Source organism: Lissotriton helveticus, chromosome 3_1, assembly GCF_964261635.1.
Source record: "Lissotriton helveticus chromosome 3_1, aLisHel1.1, whole genome shotgun sequence".
Classification (NCBI taxonomy): Eukaryota; Metazoa; Chordata; class Amphibia; order Caudata; family Salamandridae; genus Lissotriton; species Lissotriton helveticus.
Window position 1 is genome coordinate 1,088,637,191 of NC_136061.1, and position 26,541 is coordinate 1,088,663,731.

A 26,541-nucleotide genomic window follows, 5' to 3' on the forward strand; every position below is an offset into this window, starting at 1 on the left:
GCCCACAGCTACGTGGCGTTGACTTGAGCTGCACAGAGTTAGTGGCACCTGAAGCACTCAGCTTGTGCGCAGCCAGCCATGATGCCTTGTGCGGGCCGGCTGCAGTGGATGCAATGTCTGTTGCCTACTGGACTCTACAATGAATGAATCAAGACTCAATTTTAATTGTGAGCCCAGATGACCGCAGTGTAGGCTGGAGGCAGCAGTCAGCAAGGGCAAACAGCCAAGTGGCGTTGACTTGAGCTGCACAGTTAGTGGCACCAGAAGCATTCAGCTTGTCCGCAGCCTGCGTTGATGCGTGCTCCGGGCGGGCTGCACTGGTAGCAATGTCTGTTCCCTTCTGGACTGCGTCATCTCCAATCGCGACTTGATCTGAATTGTGAGCCTTGCTGTCCGCAGTGTACATCAAAGGCAGTAGTCTGTACAGATATAACTCTGTGGTGCTGTGCTGCTGGGTTTGCAGGGGGCCTGTGTCTAGGTGGCCGGCAGTCATGGTGGCAGCCTCATGGCAGGCTGAGGGCGACGTTCTGGCTGACGCGTTGGTCTTCCCAGAAGTAAACCACGCCCAGAACCCCGGCCTATTTATTCATACTCCTACGCTAGAGTGGCATACGTTGGACCAGCCAATTGCGCTTCTGCTTACAGGGGGGGACGACACAGCTACATGACCAAGATCTTCCCCACTGCCTGAGGTAACATGGTTGCGTCCACTGTCCACAACACTACAAGCACCAGCAGAATATGTACACATGGAGAGGTCTGTGCTCTGCATAGTGAGGTCTGTCCAGCCCATAACCGCTACACTTGGCATTGTGTGCATTGTTATTGATGGGTGACTTGCCTCCTTCACACAAACATTCAGCTATTGTGTGGCTGAGGGGCCATGCCATTTTGGGACGGTCCGCTGTCCTGTTCTGCACTGCCTCGGTTGTAGCAGGGGGGGTGGTCCGGGGGGGAGGTCCGTGGGGTGGTGGGTGTTGCGATCTTCTTGGATCTCAGAGCTGCATGATCAGTAGTGCTACAACATATTGTAGTATTCTCATGTCATGGTATTTCTTCTATGTTACTCTTTCTCTAGCTGCTCAGCCTGTGTGTGTGTGTTCTGGGTAGAATGTTGGTGTGTGGGCCTTGTGTAGAATGCCTGGGTGACTGGATGAAGAATGACAGTTGGTGAGAGGGGCTGAGCAGCTAGCAGGCTGCTCCCGGTGGGGCTGTGCTTTACCACCTACAGGACTTATATACCTGTTATGATTACTCAATGAAGCCTTTTACTACCTGTTAACCAACCTGTGAATAAACCTACTTGGTTTACATCATACCAGCGTGGCGTGATTACTACACATATGTTGGTGTTCAGATGTGGCTCTGGGCTGGGCTCCCTTTCAAACTGTAGGTAGTCATCCTCATTTACACCAGTAAAAGGCAGATGTTAAATTCTTACTGCTAACCCAGCTTATCGCCTGTTTTTGGATCACATCGCAGATTTGGCTTGTCGTTGAAAATATCAGAAAGTGATGTTTTCATTTTTTTTTGCACTGGAACTCTACATATCATTAGCGTTAGTTGTCGCTCTCATTCGTGGCGATGTGTTTTGCGGAAGCTATCTCTGGAAAACTGTCAATATCAGCAGTTTTCCCCAGGTTGAGAACGAGATGATAATTCTTTTGCCACTTTTGCTGCGCTAATGTGCAGATATTTCAGCGATAAGTCCTTGAGAATAGGCCCCATTTTTTTTTTGTCAGGATTCGTGCACCCAGCCGCTTAAAAAAAATTAGTAATCATTTTTTAGCCCTGGGGGGTTTTGTGGGATCCCCTGAGCAGGCCTAGGGGGTCAGAGTGTTTGTACCCTGCCCACTTTTCTTGTTTTTTTCATCTTTTTTCTTGTGATTCGCATGTAGCTACAACAAAGTCCTAATAAACACCAGGGCTCATTTTAGAGTCATCCTATAACCCAACAGTAGTGAATTATCATCGAGTTATCTGCACTTTAGCGCAGCAAAAGTGGCAAAAGAATTATCACCCCATCCTCAAGTTGGTGCACACTGCCACATTGCCCACAGGCTGATGGTACCAACACAGCGGACAATCAAAATCCTTCTGCATACAAAGCTGCTTGCTGTGCTGCACCTGGTGGACTCTGGTACCTTCCAACTAACAACTGCGAGAGTCGGAGGAGTCACGCAGCCAGCCTATTAAACTTCCTCACACATCTTGGATGCATGTCCACAAAAGCATCGTAGGGCCACTGTATCCTGTAATGGGAGAGGTGTGGCACCGCGGCCAGGGTGACTGACGCTGGAATCTGGGGATCACGGTTCGATCCGCGCACCGGCGGCAGATTAGCCCAGCACCATGTGACTCTGGCTAATAGCTTGCTTAATCTTCCTGATGGCCCCCAGCGCCTGGAGACTCTTACAGGTGATTGTTTGCGCTTTGCAAATGTGGATTATTATTATCCGCACCACCCGCTTGTCCCAATTCGTAGTATTCCTGCACAACCAACCCCAGCTGTTGCTTGTCTCCTTTGTGCTCCAAATCCAAGATTGTAGTCACTGAAATGGGTGTGTGCCAGGTCATGAAGTCTAGTAGTTAACAGTAGTGGAAAAACAGTACTTTATTAGAAAAACATAAATTAACAAGACAAAAACATCAAACAACTAGTCACATTCCCAACGGAGAACATCAACTTGTGGATCGAAACAACTGTAGATCATCCTGGAAATCTTAAAACTCTGTATTCAGAAACCTGTTGGATAAATGAAGACAATGGTAAAGCGTTAGTATAGTCACAAACGTAATATGGTACAATGTATTGCACTTGGACAAACCGGAATGCTTACCATTATGATCAATCCTGCACAAAATGAACATAACAGAAGTTTGTGTGATTGTAACCTTTGTAGGAAAGAAAAGGAACGTTACAACCACACAAACTTCTGTTATGGTTTCATTATGCGTGTAAGCATCATGGTTCGTTTCAGCTTGATACACCAGCATGTTCTCTTCACCCACACTGCGCAGGAACAGCTGGTGACCAAGCAAGGGAACCACCCCATAGCAGTCTTCCTGCCCGTGTTGGGGGCAATTGACTGCACACATGTACTACTTGTGCCCCCTGCCGACACTGCAAACAATCACCTCAAAAGAAACAACACGCATTCCAACAATGTGCAGGCAAAACTGGACCCCCGGGGCCTGTACACTAATGTTGTCACAAACTTCTCAGGCAGTGTGGATGAATCCTACATCTTTCATAAGCATCCCAGCCCTGGTCCTCTGACCAGTCTGCACCCAGACCTCAATGCTCACCTGCAGCCATTGGCGTGTCTCCAAGAGGGACCACCATGTGCTGGAGCAACGTCCTCAGCCGTCGCTGGATTCCGCGGCACAGGCCCCCAGCACATCCTGCTGCACCATGCCTAGGAGTCATTTCTGTACAGCCAGCTGCTTTGGTGTACACACGTTCCAGCCAAGCTCACAATTCAAATCGGGTTTGTTTGCCAGAATGGTGTATCGAGGCCTACGCATCATCGCAGGCTGCAGACCCACTCAGCTCTGGTGGCACTAACTCAGTGCAGCTTAAGTCGTCGCCACGTGACGGGAAGCCTATGTCGGACAAAATGCCTCTGCTGCCACCAACTCTGTGCACCTCAAGTCATCGGCACGTGGCAGGAGGCCAGTGTCTGGCAACGTGCTTCGGCTGGCAAAGTGCTTCAGCTGGCAAAGCCCTTCGGCTACCACCAACTCTGTGCACCTCAAGTCATCGCCACGTTGCGGGAGGCCCGTGTCAGCCAAAGTGCCTCAGCTGCCACCAACCTAATAAGAAAATGGATAGACCCAGATAGAGAGTGGAAATGGTGTTAAGCATGTGCGCCTGACCCTTTTTATTGGCAGGGTCACATGTCCTGTGATGCCTGTGCTGCATGGGTGTGGTGTGGTTGTAAACCAGCCATGAGGAAGTGGCTGTGGCATGCTGACAACTAGACCTTTGATCAGCAGACCACTACAGGGAAGACCTGGGACATGTAGCATTGTAGTTCCCTCCCTGTAAGCGTAAGCGGAGTGGGCTGGCTGAAATGTGCATCCTTCACAACTTTACCAATATGGCGGTTTGAATCCACACACCCACCGAGATAGGTACACAATGGGTGCGCGAAAAAAATAAATATATTAATATTTAACCCCTTCGATGCTTATGACGGAACGGTTCCGTCATTAGCGTCGGTTGAGCTGTGCTGATGACGGAACCGTTCCGTCATGACCACACCCGTTTTTTAGAACCTTCAGCACAGCGCAAAAATTCGCGCCGTGCTGAAGGTGTTAAGAAAAAAGAAGACATAATATTATTTTAATAACAAACAAAATAATTACAAAAACTATTTTTAGGATATTAAAGTTACAAAATATCACAATTTGTTTTCCAAATTACTGAAAAAACATACGTTTAATGAACATTATAATTGGAAATTAGCATTTAAAAAACCTTAGAAATTCACTGAAAAAAACATAGGTTTCAGGGATGTTATAGTTAGTTGTACATTTCTCTCGTACAAAACCATAGAAATTCCCCGGTTATAGTTAGTTCAGCTAACTATACCTTGTGCACCCGCAATGCACTGCTGATGACATCACATATTACATCATTCCTGACATGGTCAGTGGCATCACTGATGACATCACTGATGACATCATCCACTTGAAAATCTGATCCACCTCCTCACACTCTAAAATAACTTTTGATTCGCCCACTGTAAAATACAGACTACCATTTTGGAAACCATCGACACACCAATACCAGTTACTACATATGCACTCACTGAGTCCTAGGTCTACACACACATCCACTCATTCACCCATACAATCACTCATACTTGTAGTCACTCATCAATACAACACTATCATAAGCACTCATACACCTATACAGATACTCACACACCACCACTCATCCAGAGTTACTCACACACCTAGTCAGTCATGCAAATACTCAATCACACTTCCATTTACTGACCTATACAGTTATACACACACCACATCACTTATTGAAACAGAAACAAATGCATACTTACTCTCTTCTACAATCACTGATACATGTACACACTCATTCATACAGCCACTCTCACAATCACTGACTCTCACATATAGACATTTATATACTATAGCTTTCACATACACTGCCTTTTACATATGTAGTTACTTGGACATGTCCAATTGAGACATCCATTCACTCACCAACACACCCATACTCACACTCACCCACCCATACAGCTGTTCCACATGCACTCTTGAACCCATACACACAGTGAATCAACCACTCAAATATCTATGCACAGACACACACCTCCCACCCACTCACACACACACCCAGGCACCCATACAAATACTAAGGCAACCAATCGATAACCCATATAGAAACTTATGTAGCTACTGACCAACCCATGCAGCAGCTTATACAACAGCCGACAGACTTATACAGATATTCACACAGTCTAGTCACTAAACCATGCATTCAGTAAGACACATGTAATCACTCACTTAAATAGTCAGTCACGCACCTACTAAATCTTCCATCCAGACACTTATAAACCCACTCATTCTTCAATACACCTTGGCATATATATAATACATATTTGAACTTTAAAGAAAAACACAATCACTAGATGATGTCATCAGTGATGTCATTTGAGATGTCATTAGTGATGTCATCAGTGATGTCACTGACCATGTCATGAATGATGTAATATGTAACGTCATCAGCAGTGCATTGCGGGGGCGCAAGGTATAGTTAGCTGAACTAACTATAAGGGGGGAATTTCTATTGTTTTGTACGAGAGAAATGTCCAACTAACTATAACGTCCCTGAAACCTATGTTTTTTTCGGGACACATCCTTTACGACGCAGTAATGACACTGCAGTGCCATTACAACGCGGGTTTCACAACGCAAGTCGTTACCACGACTTGTGCTGGAGGGTGCTCTAGGACAAGGAATAGTGTAATGTACTATCCAACACATTCCCTACTGTATGTAGACTGGAGTTGGAATAGTAAATTACACTACTCCTAAGTCCAGCGCCCTCCAACGCAAGTCGTTGTAACGACTTGCGTTGTAAAACCAGCGTTGTGATGGTCTGCGGTGTTTTATACCGCGTTGTACCATCATACATCCGCTTTTTTCAGTGAATATATATATATATACATATATGTATCCTACTGGCCTGTAGGTAGTTATACTTAGGACCAAAGTTTCCATCGGAAAGGCGTTTTTTGTTTTGCCAATAACTTTGGCACCATTTGATGAATCTCCATGAAATGTCCACAAACATCCCCTTTTTGGTTCAGCTGCTGTGTTGCATGTTTTGGAGTGATCAGTCAAGCGGAGGCTGAGAATAAAGGGGCATCCCAAAACACATTTTCCTTATGTTAAAGCAATGGGGATTTTTCATTTTGAAACATGACTACAGCCCAACCTGCTGAACGGAATGACACCAAATTTAGCAGAAAGCTAGATGTTGGTCGAGAAAGCGTGCTTTTTGTGATTTGGTGGAAATCTGTTCCACAGTTTCAGAGATATTTAGGTTTAGAAAATATCGATATTTGGGAACCCAAAGTCCCACTGACACCCTACTGAAATTTGATTAGCTGCCAACACTTCAACCAGGAAGTGTCGGTGGCCATTTTGGGGCTTGGATGACATGAGTCAGACAAAAAAATGTAAAAAGAAAAAAGATGGCAGGGTAGAAACAACCTGAACCTCTAGGCCACTTGGTCGGGGGGGAGGGGTCCCACTGGGAGCCCTCGGGGCCAAATATAGCATTGTTTAAAAAAGAATTTGTCAGGATGCTCGAGCTGGTCAAAAGTTATTTTTTAAATGAAAAGTGAGCTCCTGCACTTAATTTATTATCGACCCTTGGGTGGGGAAGGCCCAAGGGCATTATGCTGATAAAGAAGGCCCTCTTACTAAGGCTTAATATACCCCGGGGACCACCACTTCCCCAGGAATGCCCTGTAAAAAAAGATGGGTGAGGCCTATATGGTGTAGACTGGTTTGGATGAGAGGCAATATATAGACACATGTATTTAGATATACAACAATACATCAATAAAAAGCATTAGCAAGTGAATATTTTCTGGTCTTATTATTCTTTGTTGCGCTTCGTATGATGGTAGAGAGTAGATCAGCAGGTATGTTTAGTGACAGTGTCTTTCGTGCTCACCTTAGGACGTTGCTTATGGACACAGCTTCTAGCTTTCAATGCGGCTAATAACGTCTTACAAATACACCGTTACTAAACATACCTATGATCTACGCTCCAACATGAGCTTCATCTATGCAACTTAGGATTCGCTTTAATCGTCCTTTGACACACGCGCCAGAGGATACGGTTAACTGCTACAGTATCTTGCCCTGAAGAAGCCCATGTTTGGGTAAAACGCGTTAGCTGGTTTTATCATACGAAGAGCAACAGAGTATAAAAAGACCAGAAAATAATCACTTGCTAATGCTATTTATTATATGTATTTTTGCATATCTAATTACATGTGTCTATATAGTTACTCTCATCCAAACCAGTCTACAAAGTTATATTTGTGATCTACAAGCAGCAGATCATTTGAGGTGGGCAATATCGCATACTACTTGTGACTAGCCCTAGTGGTGCAGTCCTCTATGACCCGGCTGCTTTCAATCCTTTTTCTTCGAGGCCTATATGGTGCTGTTTACAAGTGAAGCAGTGTTTGCTATCGCTTGGCAGAAGTGGTGAAGCTCCTGCCAAGCCATAACAAACACTGCTCCACTTGTAGTGAGCAAGAGCAGAAAAAATACTCTGCTTACTGGAAGCTGCTGGATTCAAGCTAGCAGGGCTGATGAGGGGTGTTACCCCAAAACCGGTCCCAGGATGCTTGTTTCCAGTCCAGGTAAGACCTGGCTTGGCAGTTCTGGCTCAACTGTTCCCATGAGAAACAGGGTCAAGACTGATTTGCATATGGCTGGGTCTGAACTGGGGTGGCGAAGTGAAAAAACGACCGATAATGGATTCAACCCAGATCTAATAGTGACTGAGAGTGAGTGTCTAAAAAGTTTAAGCATGCCATCCATCATCTTATTGTGTTTGCATGTTTTGAAGCAGGCTGTTGTGTGTGACATCTTTTAGTGGCTACTGTATTACTCACAAATAGCACATCTTTAGATTAGCTGCCCATATGAACAGCAATACCTAGGAATCAAATATGTCTAATACAAAATATATGATTTGGGATTCAGTAATGTGATTATTAACCTACCACTTATCATTGTTGTTTTTTTATGCGTGTAGGTATGATTGTTTGTGTTCGTTTTCTACAGTCTCATATCTAGTGTATTTGTGTATTTTTATGTAGATTAATCGCAAGTAGAAATAGTACGTTAATATGATGCCGGGCTAGAAACATTTAACAAGCATGTATCAACATTTTATACATTCCTAGCCTGCATTTTGTACTTGCTTTAAGATTTTTCACCAAATTAGTGTCATGTAAGGAATGAGTATATCGTTTTAGGACTCCGAAGTCACATTTTTTGAATCACAAACCCGTATTTCGTCTCATAAATAAAGCCATATGAACACCTTATGTGAACTTAAAATGTAGAAAAGACATTCAGCCACATGCATCAAGCGATTTAGGAATCGCAAACGGTGCGAATCGCAAAAATCGGCCGTTTGCGATTCCTAAATCACTATTAGGGATGCATCAAAATAAATACAAGAAATCGCTATTTTTTGCGATTTCTAAAAATGCGATTGCATTTAAGGAATCGCAATTTGCGATTCCTTAAATGCAATGCATGACATCCTTAACAATTGCGAATTCGCAATTAGGAGGGAAAAAATTACCATGAGGTAGGACCTCATGGTAATTTGCGAAAATTCTAAAAAATGCATTTTTTTGCTTTTTTCACACTGTCATGTTGTGCACACACATGCCCTCAGGGCATGCGTGTGCACAACATATGTGCATAGATTGATTTCAGGGGTGCAACAGAGTGTCCTTTGGACACCCTTGCACCCTTAAAATCGCAATCTCAATTTGCGATTAGCTAATTGCGAATCGCAAATTGAGATTGTCTTCCTATTCATTCCTATGGGCCTTTTGGCCCATAGGAATCTATGGAAAGGGATTCCTTAATTGCGATTCGCAAATTGTGAATCTCAATTAAGGAATAATAAGGAATCGCTAAAAAAATTGCTATTTTTTGATGCATTGACGTTTGCGATTCCTTAATTGCGATTTCTTAATTTTCGCAATTAAGGAATCGCAAACGGCAACAATGATGCATGTACCATTGTGAATTTGTGAATGTGGCCTTCAGTGTCTAATCTATTGCAGCACAAAATAAATACATAATACCTGTTTTTTACTTTTCAGAACCGGCAGCACATTGAAGAAAGTAAAACTGGATGGATTGGTGTGGTTAGTATGCTTTTTTTGTCTTTCTGTAATACAAATTAATTTATGTGAAGAAACGAAAAACTGCGAGATTAGCTAGGCACCAAAAGTAATTTATTTGCCCAGGTCCCCTCAACCAACAGACCACTTTTCCAGGATTAAACGGAAATATTGGAAAACATACGATTAATTTTCACATTTTTGATCTACAGCTGCCTGGTGATTTGTAAGTGAACATTCGTACCAGTGTAGGTTAATTTATGGTAACATTCCAGATCCAGTGTTTAGTCCTTTTTGCATGCATATCCCATGGCCCCATGCCATTTTGGTTGGATGCCAAAACCCAGCTCAAAAGCAGCCTGAAATCCATGCACAACTGTTCAGCTCAAGTTTACAATATTAATGAACACAAGGCACTTATTAGGGTCATTTTGTCGGGCCCGTGGCACGGAAAATCCTCTAGGTCTGGAACAGTCAGTTACCTCCTAGATGGGGGCACTCATTTTTGTGGGACATCATTTATTTTTCTTCAATAGACTTTGTCCACATCAAGCGAGGAAAGCACAAAATGGGGGCAAATGGAATAACAGTCACACAGAGAGGTAAATAAATAGGCAGCGAGTGTGTCTGGTGGTGGGTTAGAGGCATGTGGTGGAATCAAGACTACACAGCCTTGGTATTCGGCACCCCGATCTTTGATAGGGCCACACGAGGACTTCTGAGCTACCCTTTGGTGCCCGGCAGTTATTTTACAAATTAAGCACTGTGTGTACTCCCTTATATACAAGCCCTAGGAAATTCAGTCATTTGCCATTCCCACCAGTGAAAGATTAGCTTGAATTCGGGCAGAGTAAACTATGGGGCTGATTTATGTCGGACTTGCGCCACGTTTACGCTGCCGTTGCGTCACGCAACAGCGGCGTAAACGTGGCGCATCCCTGCGACCGATTTACAATGTGACGCATCTAGGCAGATGCGTCACGTTGTAAAGCCCTGCGCCACATGTGGGTGTTCCGGCGCAGGGTGGGCGTTCCGGCGCAGGGTGGGTGTTCCAGGGCAGGTGCACCTCGCAAAAGTGCCTGCGTGAAATCTACAAGATGTCACGCAGGCACTTTTAGGCCAATGCTGCGTCAAAACCCTGCGCCTGCTTGAAGCAGGCGTAAGGCTTGACGCAGTATTGGACAGATAGGGCCCCCCAGAGCATTGCTAGAGCTGCGTCGTGCTTGAGACGCAACTCCAGCAATGCGCCGCCTTTACGGCACAGATGCGGCACGCATCTGTGCCGTTTTTACCCCATGGTGCGCCGCATTGTAAATGCGGCGCACCATGGGTGGCGGAGCTGCGGCGCACAATAACTAGCGCATCCCTGGGGATGCGCCAGTTATTGTAAATCTGCCCCTTTATTTCTAGTTAGTATCTCCGAGGGGCTTCTAGGAAAGGGTCAGAGTTCATTACATGTTAAGTCGATGCCCTTCAGATGTCAGCAGGGCAGGGTACCAGGCTTTCACTTTTCCGCAGTTGTATTGGTAGATGATGCACAGGCCATCATTCATCTGATAGAACTATCAGCTAGATTCAGCAAGCTTAAATCCGGTCGCAAAGGGGCAGATTCTCAGAATCTGCCCCTTTGCGACCGGTATTTTTGCGTTTGGGATGCATCATCCCAAATGCAAAAATCGCTAATTAAGAATTCGCTAAATTGCGATTCTTTGCATTTAAGGAATCTCAAATTGAGATTCCTTAAATGCAATGCATGAAAGTGAAAAAAATAGCAAATTCGCTATTAGGGCACGCAAATTACCATGAAGTACAACTTCATAGTAATTTGCAAAAACTTTGAAAAATGCACTAAAGTGCATTTTTCAAAGTTTCATGTTGCGCACACACATACCCTAAGGGCATGTATGTGCGCAACATATGTGCACACATCAATTTCAGGGGTGCAACAGGGTGTCCTTTGGACACCCCTGCACCCTTGAAATCGCAATCTCAATTTGCGCATCGCTAATTGCGATTAGCAAATTGAGATTGTCTTCCCATTCATTCCTATGGGCCTGTAGGCCCATAGGAATGAATGGGGAGATATTCCTTAATTGCGAGTCGTAATTTGCGAGTCGCAATTAAGGAATTATTAGAAATCGCTATTTTTTAAGTGATTTCTTGATGCATAGCATTTTGCTATTCCTTAATAGCGAATCGGTATTTTTCGCTATTAAGGAATAGCAAAATGTGTTCTTGATGAATCTGGGAGAATGTTTCTAATAAGCTTATAACAAAGGCACAGGCAGGCATACATGCCTTCTCAAACCACAATGAAATAGTGTTTTACAAAGCTTACATATGTATGATTGTATAAGCATTATAAAGCCTAGATTTTTTTCTTCATAGTATGCAAATAACATTATGATTTGCTAAAATGGTCACTGCGATCTAAATGCGAATCTATTTAGCATACGCTTTATCTGCCACTTTAGGTTACTGCAATTTGTATGCCGACACGTAGAAGAAATCCAATTGTCTAAAACTAAATTAGCCAAATTGATTCAAATGATTAATTTAAAAACGCTGCCTTAGCACAACAGCTCTGCTTGCTTGAAAATAAGCTGCTAACATTTCTACGAAAACAGTCTGTCAGGTTTCTTTTTGACTTGGTCCATCCAAATTACATCTTGGATATAAGCAGGAACGACAACATTGTAATTAATGCACATTGGCCATGGCATTTGTGAACGTTTTCGCAGACGCCTTCTAAGCAACACATGTGTAAAACCTGCATCACGCAGTCATCAGTGTTTGTTTTATGTCTTAAAACAATGGAGCAGCAACAGGTTATATATATAATACCTGTATAGGCCCGCTCCTTTCAACGTTACAAGTCCTAGTCCAGAGCCTCCGACTCTCTCTTGCCTCTGCCCCTCCAGGAAATGTGGATTGCTCAGGGGAAAGAGAGAGGATGAGAGCTGTGGACCAGGGCACACAGGAGCCTCCCATCATAAGCCCCATAACTCAGAGTGTTCCTGGAGCCTTAGAAGGAGGGGCTGGAATTCTGTTTTACTAGCAGGTCTCCGGGCTCTAGAGGTTGGTTGGTCTACCCAAGGGGTGACCTCAGCCTCCTTTCACAGCTGTTGCTGTACATGTTCGACAGTTAACAGCCATCGCCCAGCCCTCAGCTGCAAATGTTGAGCATTCACAGCAAGAGCAGTGAAACAAAGGTTTTTAGAGCTGCATGTGGTTTTAAATTCCCCTCTGTTTCCCAGACGGCCTATGTTTTAATTGGGACATCAGGGGATGGAATGTTCTAATAGCTTTGGGGCCTTTGTCCTGGGCCTATAACGGTGGAGCAGGCCTTAAATGACCAGTATAGTCCATTACAACAGACTACCAGGCTGTATTATAATTATTTACAGGGTAGCCTGGTTATTCTAAGAATATGGATGTTGTTGAATATGTGCAAGGACCCTGTTAGAAATTGGGTTTCTGTTTGGCAGAGGTATGCACCCTGTCCAAGCAGGAGCCATCATACTAGTCAGGGTAAGTCAGATACACACCCTAAATTAACCTGTGCTCACCCTATGGTAGCTTAGCACAGAACACTCCTGGTTAACTTAAGAGGCAGCATGTAAAGTATTTGTGTAACACTTAATACAGTAAAACAGTGATAACTCCACAGAAAACGAATCCACACCAGGTTATAGAAACAAAACTTAATTTAATGAACAAAACAAGACACAAATAACAAAAATCCACTAAGTAGAACCAGGGTTTTGAATTTTTTTTAAAATGTCTCGAAATGTTGTGCTCAGAAAAATAGCTAGCTGGTGGTGCTGGACCTGGTCAAATCTGAAAAGTCAGGCCGACCATGATGAGGGTGGGTCGGATACAGGAGCCACGCGGGGCCCACTGCAAAAATTTACTTCACAGAGGAAGCAACAACGTCAAGGATCAAGCTGTGAGAAGTGGTCGAAGATGATGCGTCGGCGGCGAGCCATAGGATTTTAGACAATGGGTTGGTTCCAAGCCACGCAGTGGGGAGATGCGTCCTTGTTGAACTTGAGCTGCACTGTCGGCGCTGTGGTGTCCTCCAGGTGGCGATGTGTTGGGGAAAAGAATGCATCAGTTCTGATGGCACAAAGTCAACACTTTGTGGATTTTTGTAGAAACAGAAAGAAAACCCACTTCCAGGGGGCCAGGCCTGGATTGGTACCACTTAGAAGGCAAAAAAGTCTTTGATATCCCTGAGACTTCAGAACAGGAGGCCAAACTATGGTGGCGTAGGTAGCAAAGGAGCAATGGATTTAACCCAGATCTCTTGACTGGGTATTAATGTTTGATTTATTCAGCATTCTGTCCATCATTTATTGGTGTAGCACTTTTTTCCCTAAGTGGGAATTGGTCTGCCAAGGCATAGGTCCTTTGCTCTCTATGCCACTAGATTCAAGCTAGCCTGGCTGATGAGGGGTGATACCCCAAAACTGGTCCCAGTATGCTTGTTTCCAGTCCTAGGAGGACCTGGCTTGACAGAGCGGGCTGGACTGTTACCATGAGGAGCAGGGTCAAGACTGATTTGCATATGGCTGGGTCCAAACTGGGGTGGAGTAGTGAGCAAAAGAACAATGTATTTAACCCAGATCTCTTGACTGGGGTTTATATTTGATTTATTCAGCATCCCATCCATCATTTGTTGCCGCATCACAGTTCGCCCTGAGTGGGATACGTGTGCCCAGGTGTGGGTCACTTCCTCGCATTGCCACTGGATTCACACTAGCCTGGCTGCTTATTTGCGGTATAGGGAGGACCCACCATGGCAGTTCGCCCTAGACTGGTCCCATGAGAAGCAGGATCAAGACTGATTTGCATATGGCTGGGTCCGAACTGGGGTGGCATAGTGAGCAAAAGAACAATGAATTTAACCCAGACCTATTGAGTGGGGGTGAATGTTTGATTTATTCAGCATTCCGTCCATTATTTGTTGCCACAGAACATATCTATGGTGTACGGCACATTTCTGTCCTTTCCCCCTGCACTGGAGTAATTTCAGCAGCCTAGCGCCAATGCAGGCTACAAGGGTGCCTGTCATGCATAAAGGATTGTTTTGTGCAGGAAGGGGCTCCTTCCTGCACAAAAACAATCCTGGGATGCTTTTCTCTCTTTCAGTGTGTGCTGCAGAGTGCAACACACATATAAAAAATAAACAAGCATTGGCATGGCCAATAGGTCTCGCATTTGGGACCTTATAAATGTTTAGCTATGCAACAGTTGGTGTTGTTGCACCAAGGATCTTCTGCTGCATAACTAAATACTTATAGGGTCCAAAAAGTGAGACCTTTTGTCTATGCCAATGCTTGTTTTTTTTGTTTGTTGCTGTTTTGTTTAAGTTGCCAAATCTACAATATCTGGACATAGTTTTTGTTAACAGTTCCTTGCATCAAATGAACTTGTTTTCATTGCTCTGAATGTTGTTTCCATTCCGGTTGTAGGAAGCAGTCATTCCCGGGGGTGTGGGGGCTGCATAGCTGTGCGCATGCGCCAAACTTTGCAAATGAGAAAAAGCCTGGTGCAAGCACAATTTACAAGTGTGGAGTGAGTGAGCCCCAAGCAGCATGACTCACTCACACAGGAGTTCATGCACTGCACCTGCATACTCAACATGGTTTAAGGAAACTCAACCCACTCCCTCCCAGGCATCGAACACATATTTACCAAGAAACTCTGAGAAGAGCCTGCCTGCTGCACTGACGGCTGGTGGTGTGTGTGCCTGGTGGACGTGTGCACCAACGGCTGGTAGTGTGTGATGGCTGGTGGTGTGTATGCCTGGTGGAAGTGTGCACTGATGGCTGGTGGTGGGTGTGCCTGGTGGAAGCGTGCACTGACGGCTGGTGGTGTGTGTGCCTGGTGGAAACGTGCACTAACGGCTAGTGGTGTGTATGCCTGGTGGAAGTGTGCACTGACGGCTGGTGGTGTGTGTGCCTGGTGGAAGCGTGCACTGATGGCTGGTGGTGTGTGTGCCTGGTGAAAGCGTGCACTGACTGCTAGTGGTGTGTGTGCCTAGTGGAAGCGTGCACTGATGGCTGGTGGTGTGTGGCCTGGTGGAAGCGTGCACTGACGGCTGGTGGCGTGTGTGCCCGTTGAAAGCGTGCACTGATGGCTGGTGGTGTGTATGCCTGGTGGAAGCGTGCACTGACGGCTGGTGGTGTGTGTGCCTGGTGGAAGCATGCACTGATGGCTGGTGGTGTGTGTGCCTGGTGGAAGCGTGCACTGACGGCTGGTGGTGTGTGGGCCTTGTGAAAGCGTGCACTGACGGCTGGTGGTGTGCGCCTGGTGGAAGCGTGCACCGACGGCTGGTAGTGTGTGATGGCTGATGGTGTGTATGCCTGGTGGAAGCGTGCACTGATGGCTGGTGGTGTGTGTGCCTGGTGGAAGCGTCCACTGACAGCTGGTGGTGTGTGTGCCTGGTGAAAGCATGCACTGGCAACTGATGCTGTGTGTGCCTGGTGGAAGCAGGAGCATTCACAGTGATAAAAGACACAAATGAAACTGACAAAGAGGGAGGGGGAGAAGGGAGGGGGGAGTGCGAGCAGAAGATCATGATTCACAGCTAGAAGACACAAATGAAGCTGACCAGGAGGGAGGGGGAAGGGAGGGGGTAGTGCAAGCAGAGGAGCCTGATTAAAGCAATAAAAACACAGATGGCAGCTGTGCACGTGCACAAGCTTGTGAAAACAAGCTGTAGGCCAGCAAAAGTTTCTGGTGGCACTTTTAAAAGCCACTTAATAAATGTCTCGAAGAGGCGAGACCTAAAAACGAGGAGAAATAATCATATTTTTCCCTGTTCCGCCTCCCCTGGGAGGTGTAAGGTTTGGCTGCATCCCCCGGTTTACATGTGCTTGTAAATCTGGGGATGCATCAAAAACCATGGGTGTTGCATGGGAACACCCACTGCACTGCTCATGGAATGCCTTCCTTGTGCAGAGTAAGGCAATGTAGCAATTGGTTCTACCTTGCCTTAACTCATGACGATGAGCCATTCAAAATGGTTTTACGTCACCTCATAAATATTATTTGGAGGTTTGCGTTGTCGTTGCATCCCAAAAAGTGATGCAACAGCGGCGCAAGAGACTCGTAAATATGCCACTTAATGCTACGATTTTGAGAGCTACTAGGAACTCACTGGAAGATAGGCCATGCCTAATATAAGTACAATGATTCCATTTGTATCTCATTTGTGATCCCATAAATGTTCAATTTGTTACTTCTTAAGTTGTTTATGAATGTCAAAAAATCACGTCTCTAAATCCAGTTTTTCTAAAAGGAGACAAAGAGCAAACTTCTAAACATCAAATTACAGGGAGCTCAAGAACTTTATGTTGAGAGTTCAAGACACTGAAGAGTTAAGTCCATCTGCCCAAAGAGCAGTAAGATGGATACCCATGAACTTACATAAATGAGCGACAGAGAACAAACCTCCTTATGAACAGAGGAAAATACCAAAGATGCTTAGGTTCTGTGCGAGGGTGACCCACTAAATCTACAGGAATCCAAAAGATTTTGAGGTAGACGCCTAACGCACAATGTATTGTGGAATGCTTCATCATTGGCGGTTCCTCACACCCCGATAGGTAAATACCACCTTGCCAGGCTCAAACATTTCTGGGAGATCTTATACAAATGTTTGCTGGATTAATTGCAGGGATCCAAGTCAATATTAAAAATACTTAAAATACTTAAAGGTAAACCCAAGAATTTCCATTTTCTTTGTTGTGGTTGGAAAAAGATATGTTGGCCTGTGATGAGAAATAAAGACTTATCTAGCCCTGTTCCTAAACAAACATGTTTCGGCCAACTAAAAAATCCTGGGTGGGTCCATGTTCTTCTTCGGGTCAACTATAATCCCTGCCTATCTATCCATTCCTTCCATGCAAAAACCATGAGGCCTAATGCCCTCATACCTTACACTGCTTAATAACATTTGATCAACACTCTAATTTATGGGTGGGTCCGAGTATTACTGTTCACATTGGGGAGGCACCAATCTTAGTAACACATTCATCAAGAAGAAATGCTGTCTGATACATCTACTAGATCCTCATCAATGGCTGCCAAATCATACCTTTATGCACTTCTAATATGTATCTGGATCCCTGCAATTAATCCAGGAAACCTTTAGATGAGAACTTACTGAGATGGATAGACATCTCATTCACAATTATACTTGCTTTTTGCATTTGTGACACAGAAAGACACATTTAGCCAGAAAGATAGCTCTGCAATTTCAACTCTGCTGGGCACAAGGTTGAATCCATCAATGTCAGTTTCGTTTTCAATCCTTCCCAGGACAGTTATATCGAGTACCATAATAACAGTAGCATTTACTACTTACAGACTCAAAACAGCAGAAAGATTTTACAGCGGTTTGACTTGGACCTTTTTTCAGGGTCATGCCTTAATCCTCCTGTCCTTTTAACCTGTTTTTGTTGGCTTTTAGGACTTGCTACTCTTTACATCTGATAACCAATACTAAAGTGTTGGTGCTCTCTCCTTTAAACATGGCAGATATGACTTACACCCATGTGACACATGTAATTTACATGTAAGTCCCTAGTAATGTAGTGTAGTACCTATTTCTCTTATAGGCTCTGCGCATTGGAATAATATACACTATAGTTTTAGCATAGGACAGAGGTCAGTATGCTCCTATCGAGTACATTAAACGTAACTACTTGTGTGTGCCAGCTAACTCAGAGGCCACTAGAAACTTCTCGAATTAACAAGAAAGGATTTGTTTCTAACAACTGCATAAACATTACAACTTTGTTTCCCTTTAGAATCGGAACATGTCTCAGAATCGTGGAAACAAAGGATTGTTCATTGAGGAGGTGCATGTTCCAATCACCCTTTGGTATTCAAGTTGATCTAACATCTCCCTGACCTGTTTTTTAGCTTCCTGCTTAATTGGATACTGTCTTTGTGCAGTAGATTGATTTTTTAACTGGAACTTGTGGTGAGGTGAGTCCTCATCCCATCCTACATGGTTTTTGTATAATGCTGGGGCTTAGGAAACTGTCCATTTCCTGGCATAAGTAATCATTGAAATAAAAGGTCAGTGTACACTGCATGATGGTAGTTTTACTTTTATTGCTACCAAAAATGGAACTAATTAATTGACCAGAAGGGAGTCTTAACATCATTTTGGACTTGCCACTCCTGGTATTTCCTGGTGATTCATATTGAACAATGTTACCCTCTCCTACAATACACATAGGGAAGAGATAAAGTCTGGAAGAACAGAATTAGTTGTAGAAGTAATCTTGATATCTAAGGATTGTTGGAGTATATTCGGGCTCAGATTCATTACGGGCTTTCACTTTCCCTGCGTCACGCAAAGTGACGCAGGGCAACGCAAGTCTTCAACTGGGATTTTACTAAGGCACACAGTCATCATATGTAACTCTCCATGGTTTAGTAAATCCAGAGTAAAGCACAGCAGCACATATTGCTGCTTTGTGTTATGGTGAATTGAGGAGGTATTCCATGGGTGATGTGTGGGTCTTTCCATGCACACACCCATGGATTTTGACGCAACCCCAGATTTACTAAGGGCAGTAAACCTGGTGTTGCAAGATAATGGTGCACCTCCTAGACTCAAGCATAACAAGAATAAATATCTTTATTCCCCCTTGTTACTTCATCTTTCTGAAGCACACATAGAAAGAGGAATATGCCCTTACAGATTGTTTTTTATGCAGGAAGGTACTCCTTCCTTCACAAAATTTTAATCTAGTCTCCCTTGCTTCTTTGTAAATATGGTGCATTTCTGCTCTCTTTCTGTATGCAGATAAGTGCAGCATGTTGCCTTTCTGCAATGTGTTGCATGTCTTATTAGTAAATCTGGGCCATGGTATGTAAGGATTAGTAGATGCTGCATTGCAGAGTTCTGCTTTTTCAGATAGCTGCCATGGGCATAGGGTTATTTTAGGCCAAATTCTAAGCATCCAAATAGATTCATGTATACTAGAATTTAACAGTGATCCTGATGAATTGTACTGGATTACTCTGCAATCCAAGTGCAACAGTGGTGAGTGAATCAAATCACTAGCTGGCTCAGGATCACATTTTCGTATGAATAACAAGGAAACCCCACACAAATGTTGGACTGGCAAGAAACCAGGCATCCAAATTCTGGAACATACAGTTAGCCCTTGGGGAACTGTCAGGACACCGAGGCACTTGAGGCACTCCATATCTGAAGGAATATAAAAAGATGAAAAACTCCAGCGGTAGCATCACCATTAGGGCAGAGGAGCCACTCCCCCCTGCTGCTATCACCGCAAAGGCAAAAAATAAAATGGTAATAAAATGAAGTTTTTACCATTTTATTTTTTCTGTTCCCCAGCTGAGCCGTGTTTGGGGGCGGGTCCACTGTTGCTGACTGACAGCAGGGAGTGGTACTCACTCCACTAGTTTAGAGTGTGCATGTTTTTTTTGCTGGCTGTCTTGCGACGGCCAGCCTGAGATGCGCACTATAAACAACTCCACCGAACTGCCTTAGACATCTGGTTGGGGAGCAGGCATAGGCCCTAAGTACCTGCAGGAGTATTGAGGCAGCCCACTCCAGCCAATCCTGGCGCTGTTCTCATGTTGCTCAACATTATCAACAGCATTAGAGCAGCATCTGGATTGGTGTGGAAGTTGCTCTCTTCCCTCTTAGTATGCACAGTACCAGTAACAGCATTACGTACAAAAGGGGACTTTTAGAAACCAGTTATTGATGACCTTTCAGTAAATGTCTGAAAGAGAGGCAAGCACTCAGACTGGAGTCGACATAAAGAAGAGGCCATTGTTTTTGATCATTACACATGTTGGTGGCTTGTTTCTATTTCCCATTCTAGAAAGGAATGCCCGTAGTCTTTCTCATGAATACTTCTACATGCATTTTTAGTAGGTACCTTCAGGGGCCACTGTTGCATTCAAACTGTTTGTGAACAGTCGGTGCCTATTAAATGGAAATATCTCCAGTATCTTTGTAATCAGTGAAGGCTGACAAAAACATTATGATATGGCTGAAAATCGGAATTAACAATAGAATGAGAGGTTTCATTTAGCGAGAGAATGTTCAGCACTTAATGTTGCACAATACCTCCTGAGTTTCACTAGCGTTCACAATTGTCCCCTACTCTGGTCTCACACGATTGCTTCACTGGAGAGCCAAGAGTCTGAAACTAAGGGGGCATATGTACAAGTCCTATCACCAGCACAACTTCACTTTTATCGACGCTTAACGTGGCTTGACGCTGCCTTGTACATAAGGCCCCCTTTCACACTAAGGTTAGTGTAAAAGGAGCATGTAGTGGGTGTTGTGGTGGGCGTTCTACCGCAACACCTATTGTATTTGACGCTGCCCCCTATGTTCAAGGATGGTGTACATAGGAGGCAGCACCAAACTTAAGACCAGGAAAACCCTGGTCTTAAGGTGGCGAGACCAGGAGAAATGCATTATTTCTATTAGTGTTTGCTTTTTCCATGTGTGCTGCCTTGTACAGCACACATGGAAAAGGCAAAATGCCATGGATTGTTCACTTACAGGAAGGTGTCCCTTCCTGTAGATAAACAATCCTTCAAAAAATGCACTTTTTTGACTTTCATGTGTGCTGCATGAAGCAGCACATATGACAGTCACAGAATGGCATTGTAGGATTGTTTATGTGCAGGAAGGGACATCTTCCTATACATAAACAATCCTCCCCTGCACGCAGACACCCTTGCTCTATGGTGCAAGGGTGCCTACATTGGCGCTAACTTGCTTAACTTAGTGCCATCGCAGGGGGAAATGCAAGACTGCACCACATTCTTGTAAATATGGTGCAGCCTTGCGTTTCATAAGTGGCGGAGAGAGGCGTTAAGCAAGGAAGGCTAATACCTCTCTGCGACAATTCATTGTACTTTTGGTCCTAAAACTGAATTCGAAGAATTGTGTGCGTTGGTTTTGTTGGGAATTGCTGTGACTTTCAACTTACAATCAGAGACCGGGGATATCTCTTACAGCTCACCAGATGCTTGAAAGGCACAGAAAGGTTTCTTGTGTAAAGCCCTGAATGCTGGCACATTTTAACGATTCCTGGTGGGCCAATAAGTTTGTTTTCAGTCTCTTCTTTAGGGTAATGAAAGGTGAGGTTGAAGGTTAGCTGTGGGGTACTTGCTTCAAAACTCTCCCTGAACTTTCACATAAGCATTTTTCTACAACAATCTGAAGTTTCAGAATCAGAAACATGGATACCTGAAAATCAAAATGCTGGTTGCATACACAATAAGAAAGCTTGGGGGTTAATGTAATTATTAAAGAGATCAGGATGTCTTTGGTCAAAGCTATTGATAACCCAACGACAGCATCTCCCATCAGATTATTCACCATCATAGAATACATTTAAAAGCCCCCTCAGAACATTTTTGAGCAGGTCCTATACTGCATAATAGATGTTCCCATATCTAAAAAAATCAAATGTTGGTACTTAAGGGGTGAGGAGATGTGTACTCGGAGTGATGAATCAATTCACCATAACCACAATCGTGCAAAAACATCAGCATTGCACCTACGGCGTCCGAGCTCCACAGTTGACAGAGTATTCTCTTCACTATATTTTTTCCACCTATCAACATGTGCCTTTAAAGAGACACATTCAGTTTCAGCTGCCATGTCACTGCTCGATGCACGGATGTAAACCCCACCCAGTGCAGACGCATTTCCGACGTGAATGTTTACATTGCCTACAACGTACTGTCTGCTCCCTCTTGCAGAACACTTGCTCACTTCCCTCTTCCACTAGAACTAATGAAGCTGTTCGGGGGATCCGATTATATTACAGATGTAAAGTGTTAAATGAACTTAAGGTATCTTTCCACAGTCCTTTTTGTGAAGTCTCTAGCCTTGCTGATTACAAGAGCAGCGTGTGCATCAAAGGCGAAGCTGGGATTTTCAGGCACATGCATCAATATTGCTTTTTGCGATTCCTTAATTGCGAAAAATAAGGAATCGCAAAATGCAATGCATCAAGAAATCGCTAAAAAAATTGTGATTTCTTAATATTCCATAATTGCGACTCGCAAATTGTGAGTCGAAATTAAGGAATACCCATAGGAATGAATGGGAAGACATTCTCAATTTGCGATTCGCAATTAGCGAATCGCAAATTTAGAATGCGATTTCAAGGGTGCAGGGGTGTCCAAAGGACACCCTGTTGCACCCCTGAAATTAATCTATGCACATATGTTGTGCACACACATGCCCTAAGGGCATGTGTGTTCACAACATGAAACTTTGAAAAATGCACAAAAGTGCATTTTTCAAAGTTTTCGCAAATTACCATGAGGTTCAACCTCATGGTAATTTGCTCCCCCTAATTGCGAAATCGCAATTTTTTAAAGTTTCATGCATTGCATTTAAGGAATCGCAAAATGCGATTCCTTAAATGCAATCGCAATTTGAGAATTCGCAAATATTTGCGAATTCTCAAATTGCGAGAGCCTTCACCCTTCATGCATTCCAAAAGCAGATTTTGTGATCGCAAACGGACGATTTTTGCGATTTGCACCGTTTGCGATCGCAAAATACTTTGATGCATGTGCCTGTTTGTCCCGTGCTTATGTTCTGATAAAAGGCTTGCAGCCTGAATAAAACAGTAGTTTGCGAAATCCTCAACTGACAATTCTGTCACTTTGAAACCATATACACAAGAGGCCTAAAAACAGATAGATTGCGGGGTTTGATGGAATGGGTATGCAGTGGTGGCAATCATGACATATGGGCTCGGGTTGTAGTCTGTAAACTTTGGGAAAGCAAATCCCAGTCCTGACTTTGATGCACACTCTGCTCTTGTGACCCTGTGTTTGCCACTTATGCTTTGCAGCTTGAACTGCTGCACACACCGACCACTGTCTGTATAGCTCATATATTTTACAGATAGACAGGTATAAGATGTTAAAGTGACTTCTTTCAGGTACAGCTGCTTGGTGGGTGCCTATCCTAGTAATCTTGCATAGGATGGCATGGGTTGGCAAGCTGCATTTTGATTCCAGTACTCCACAGTAGCAGGTCATGTTTCCTGCTTTGAAGGTGCCATCCATTTAGAACACGTTCCCTGAGCTCCGAAGTTCAACCTGCACACTGTGCCCAGAATGCGAATGCACAAGCTGTGCCAAGGGGCTGACCTGCATGCCACTGCCAAAGAGAGTTGTGAACATGTGTTCTTCTTCGACATGAGTGCCCACTCTTTTTTCAACATTTTCTCGAAGGGAGAACCCGCCCCACCTCTTCCCTGCTCCAAACCAACCTTATAACGGCCAGGTTGTCATCAGCAACTTTTACACCTCACCACTTTCAAATGTCACCATCCGCCACTGATAAACTCATGAATCCAAACCGAAATACAATGGGCAGCAGCGCAGAAATAATCCTTCCTTCTTTACTTTCATGGTTAATTCTTTTTTTTCTTCATTTCCTCCCCATTTCTTTCTATTTCCATTACTTGCACCCTTCTACCAGATTACACTCTCTCCACTCCATTGTTCGTTCAAACCTTACTTTCTTCCCATCTTCAGTCCTTCTGTTCCTAAGTCATTCCTTCATTATTTTATTCTTAACAATATTAATAGAAGAAATCTATTTCTTTTTTTAATTTGTGTAAATATCAAATCAGAACACACTGACACTGTTGGAGGTAATTGACCATTACAGCTGACATCAATTTCATTTAATGATAATATTTATGGAACTGAACTAATTGAAGGCAACAGATTGTGCTCTTTTGGAATGTTACTAAAACTGCATTGTGATATTGCATTTCTGATGCTAACGCATTTACAGTCTTAAAGGAACCGGTGCTTTGAATTTTTTACATGATCCTACATTATATGAAATGAGTCAATAGCTGTAATTTGAGAGCAGAAATGCTTTTTCTGAACACACTACAATGAAGCAATTTAAAAATGACTGCTATATTGAGATAGATATAAAAGAGAAAATTATCAAAGAGAGTAGCAAGCTAATAATCTGACTGTGTCTAGAAAGGTCTTCTAATTAAAATACCAACCACCTGATCTCGCAACCATGTTGTTTGAAGGAAAACACATATACCTATGGTTAGCTTTCGAAACTAGGTAGGTGGTTCCTTAGGCAGTAAAAATGTCCTTGCACGATTGAATACATTTAATTTTACCCTTTAAAAGCCCTGTATGTTTTTGCTTTTCGTCTTTAATTGGAGCATGTACATGGTCCCTAGTCATACTTGATAAGCATAGCTCATTACGTGCCTCTTTAACATCAACCTTTTCCTTCGAACTCTGTAAATCCTTACATTCCCTACTAATATCAGTTAAAAAAACTTTACTGCGCAGTTAACTCTAAATAATAGGAAATATGATAGCCATAACTATTTTCTGCCTTGCAGATGTTGTGCATAAAATATCGTGTTTGCTTAGTTAGCTTATAGATGATTAATAAAACCATATAAACACTTTACATATTTGAGAAACGCTGCTATGAAGATGCATGCACTTTTTTTTAATATTATACAAAGATACTCCGTCATTTCATTTTGAACCCTTATATCAGATTTAAAATTTGTACATACAACTCGTCCTGCACAATAAAACGAATCCAAGATTATACACAACCTCAATTACTAATTCCATGTGTCCATAAACAGCAGAAAAAGTGCTTTGCAATCGGCAGCTTTTGAAGAATGGTGTGCCCCTTGAAAATCTGCAAAGTTACCAAGGTCCTCATTAGCAGTGGACTGGAAAATCATCCAGTAATCCTCCCTGACCACCCCCAAATGACGGATGCAGACAGTATATGTAATTACAGGGGGTTGAGGAGAGTGGACTTTCTCTCCACAAATGTTGAGAATGCTGTAGCCCGGTTCCTCCTATTTAATGCTGGTCAGTAGACATTGATAGCCTGAGAGGAAAAGGGGTTAGTAGATGTGTATTTTTAGGTACAGTGTGACCATTAGGATCACATAATAGCATTCTGAGCCAGTAATATGAAGTTAAAAGGTTTATTACAATCTCAAAGCCAGACTAATATGAATAAATCTGAAAAGCACACTATAAAAGCACAAAATTATCAAAAGAAGACCAAAGTGATGTACAATATTGGTCCTCAACAGCAAAGAGCAGATAAGGATCTCTGTTGCAGCTGTAAAGCCACACAATCAGAGATGACAAGAGAGGACTGTACCTCTCCTGGTCTAAAGGGGAATCTGACCAAACCCAAAGTAAGTTCACTGATTAAAATGCACAAAGAACATTCAATAAATATGACCTTACATACATCATAGTACTTTTCAGGTTCCCAAAAAAGAACTTGGCACCTCAAACGCTACTCCCATATTCCAGTCTCGGCTTCCAAGGCTTCCTTGGATTCCTCCCTTCATCTGATAGCACCAACTGGTAACACTCCCTTTGTTCTTCATTAAAATAATTCAACCTTGCCAGTTCTTCCTCGCCTGTCTCTGAAATACAATGTGCTTTTCACTAACTAATGAATGCCTTTAGTCTGCACCTTCAGAGGAGAAAACCATGCAGAAAAACAACTTTCACGTTACTATTAAATATTTCGAATGTTAGCTTAAGGTCTACAATCACTATATACACACACACATATGTCAAAACACACAATCAATGCACATTCGATACCTTTAGTGGACCATATCTCATTAATATTATTGCATCACACGAATACATACGGCCAAAGGTAAGTATTTATATGTTCCTGCATGTCCTTCAATTTGAGCAAACATTCTCTCTTCTGGCACTCACCAAGCTACTAGCTCCTGTAGTAGAATATTTGCATAAGAAATTTTACCCTCTGAAACACTGCTTCACTCTGGTTGCTTTGTTTATAAAAGCAAAGGGTGGAGTTCAGACATGTTATTAAGGTGCACAGATGGAATTCAGTCATCACTTTCTTTGCTAATGTGCTGTGAAAGAATAATGTTTGGTGGCTCATTGGTCAGTGGCTGCAGTAGCTACAGTTGTCCCCTAGACATATTTAGACCGCAATCCCCTGTCACATTATCTGTAGTGTGGTAGCTTCCAAGGTGTTTGAACAAGAAAAAACCTTTGC

The 26,541-nt window shown here is 43.4% G+C and overlaps 1 protein-coding gene across 1 annotated transcript in view; it reads left to right on the top strand.

Annotated features, from left to right (window-relative positions):
* The window catches only part of FAP (fibroblast activation protein alpha), a 662,945-nt gene that overhangs the window by 274,035 nt on the left and 362,369 nt on the right, over positions 1-26,541 (top strand). The window contains exon 12 of the mRNA XM_078681652.1: positions 9,402-9,446. Coding sequence (XP_078537778.1) covers positions 9,402-9,446 — 45 coding nt within the window. The remainder of the gene's footprint in view (positions 1-9,401; positions 9,447-26,541) is intronic.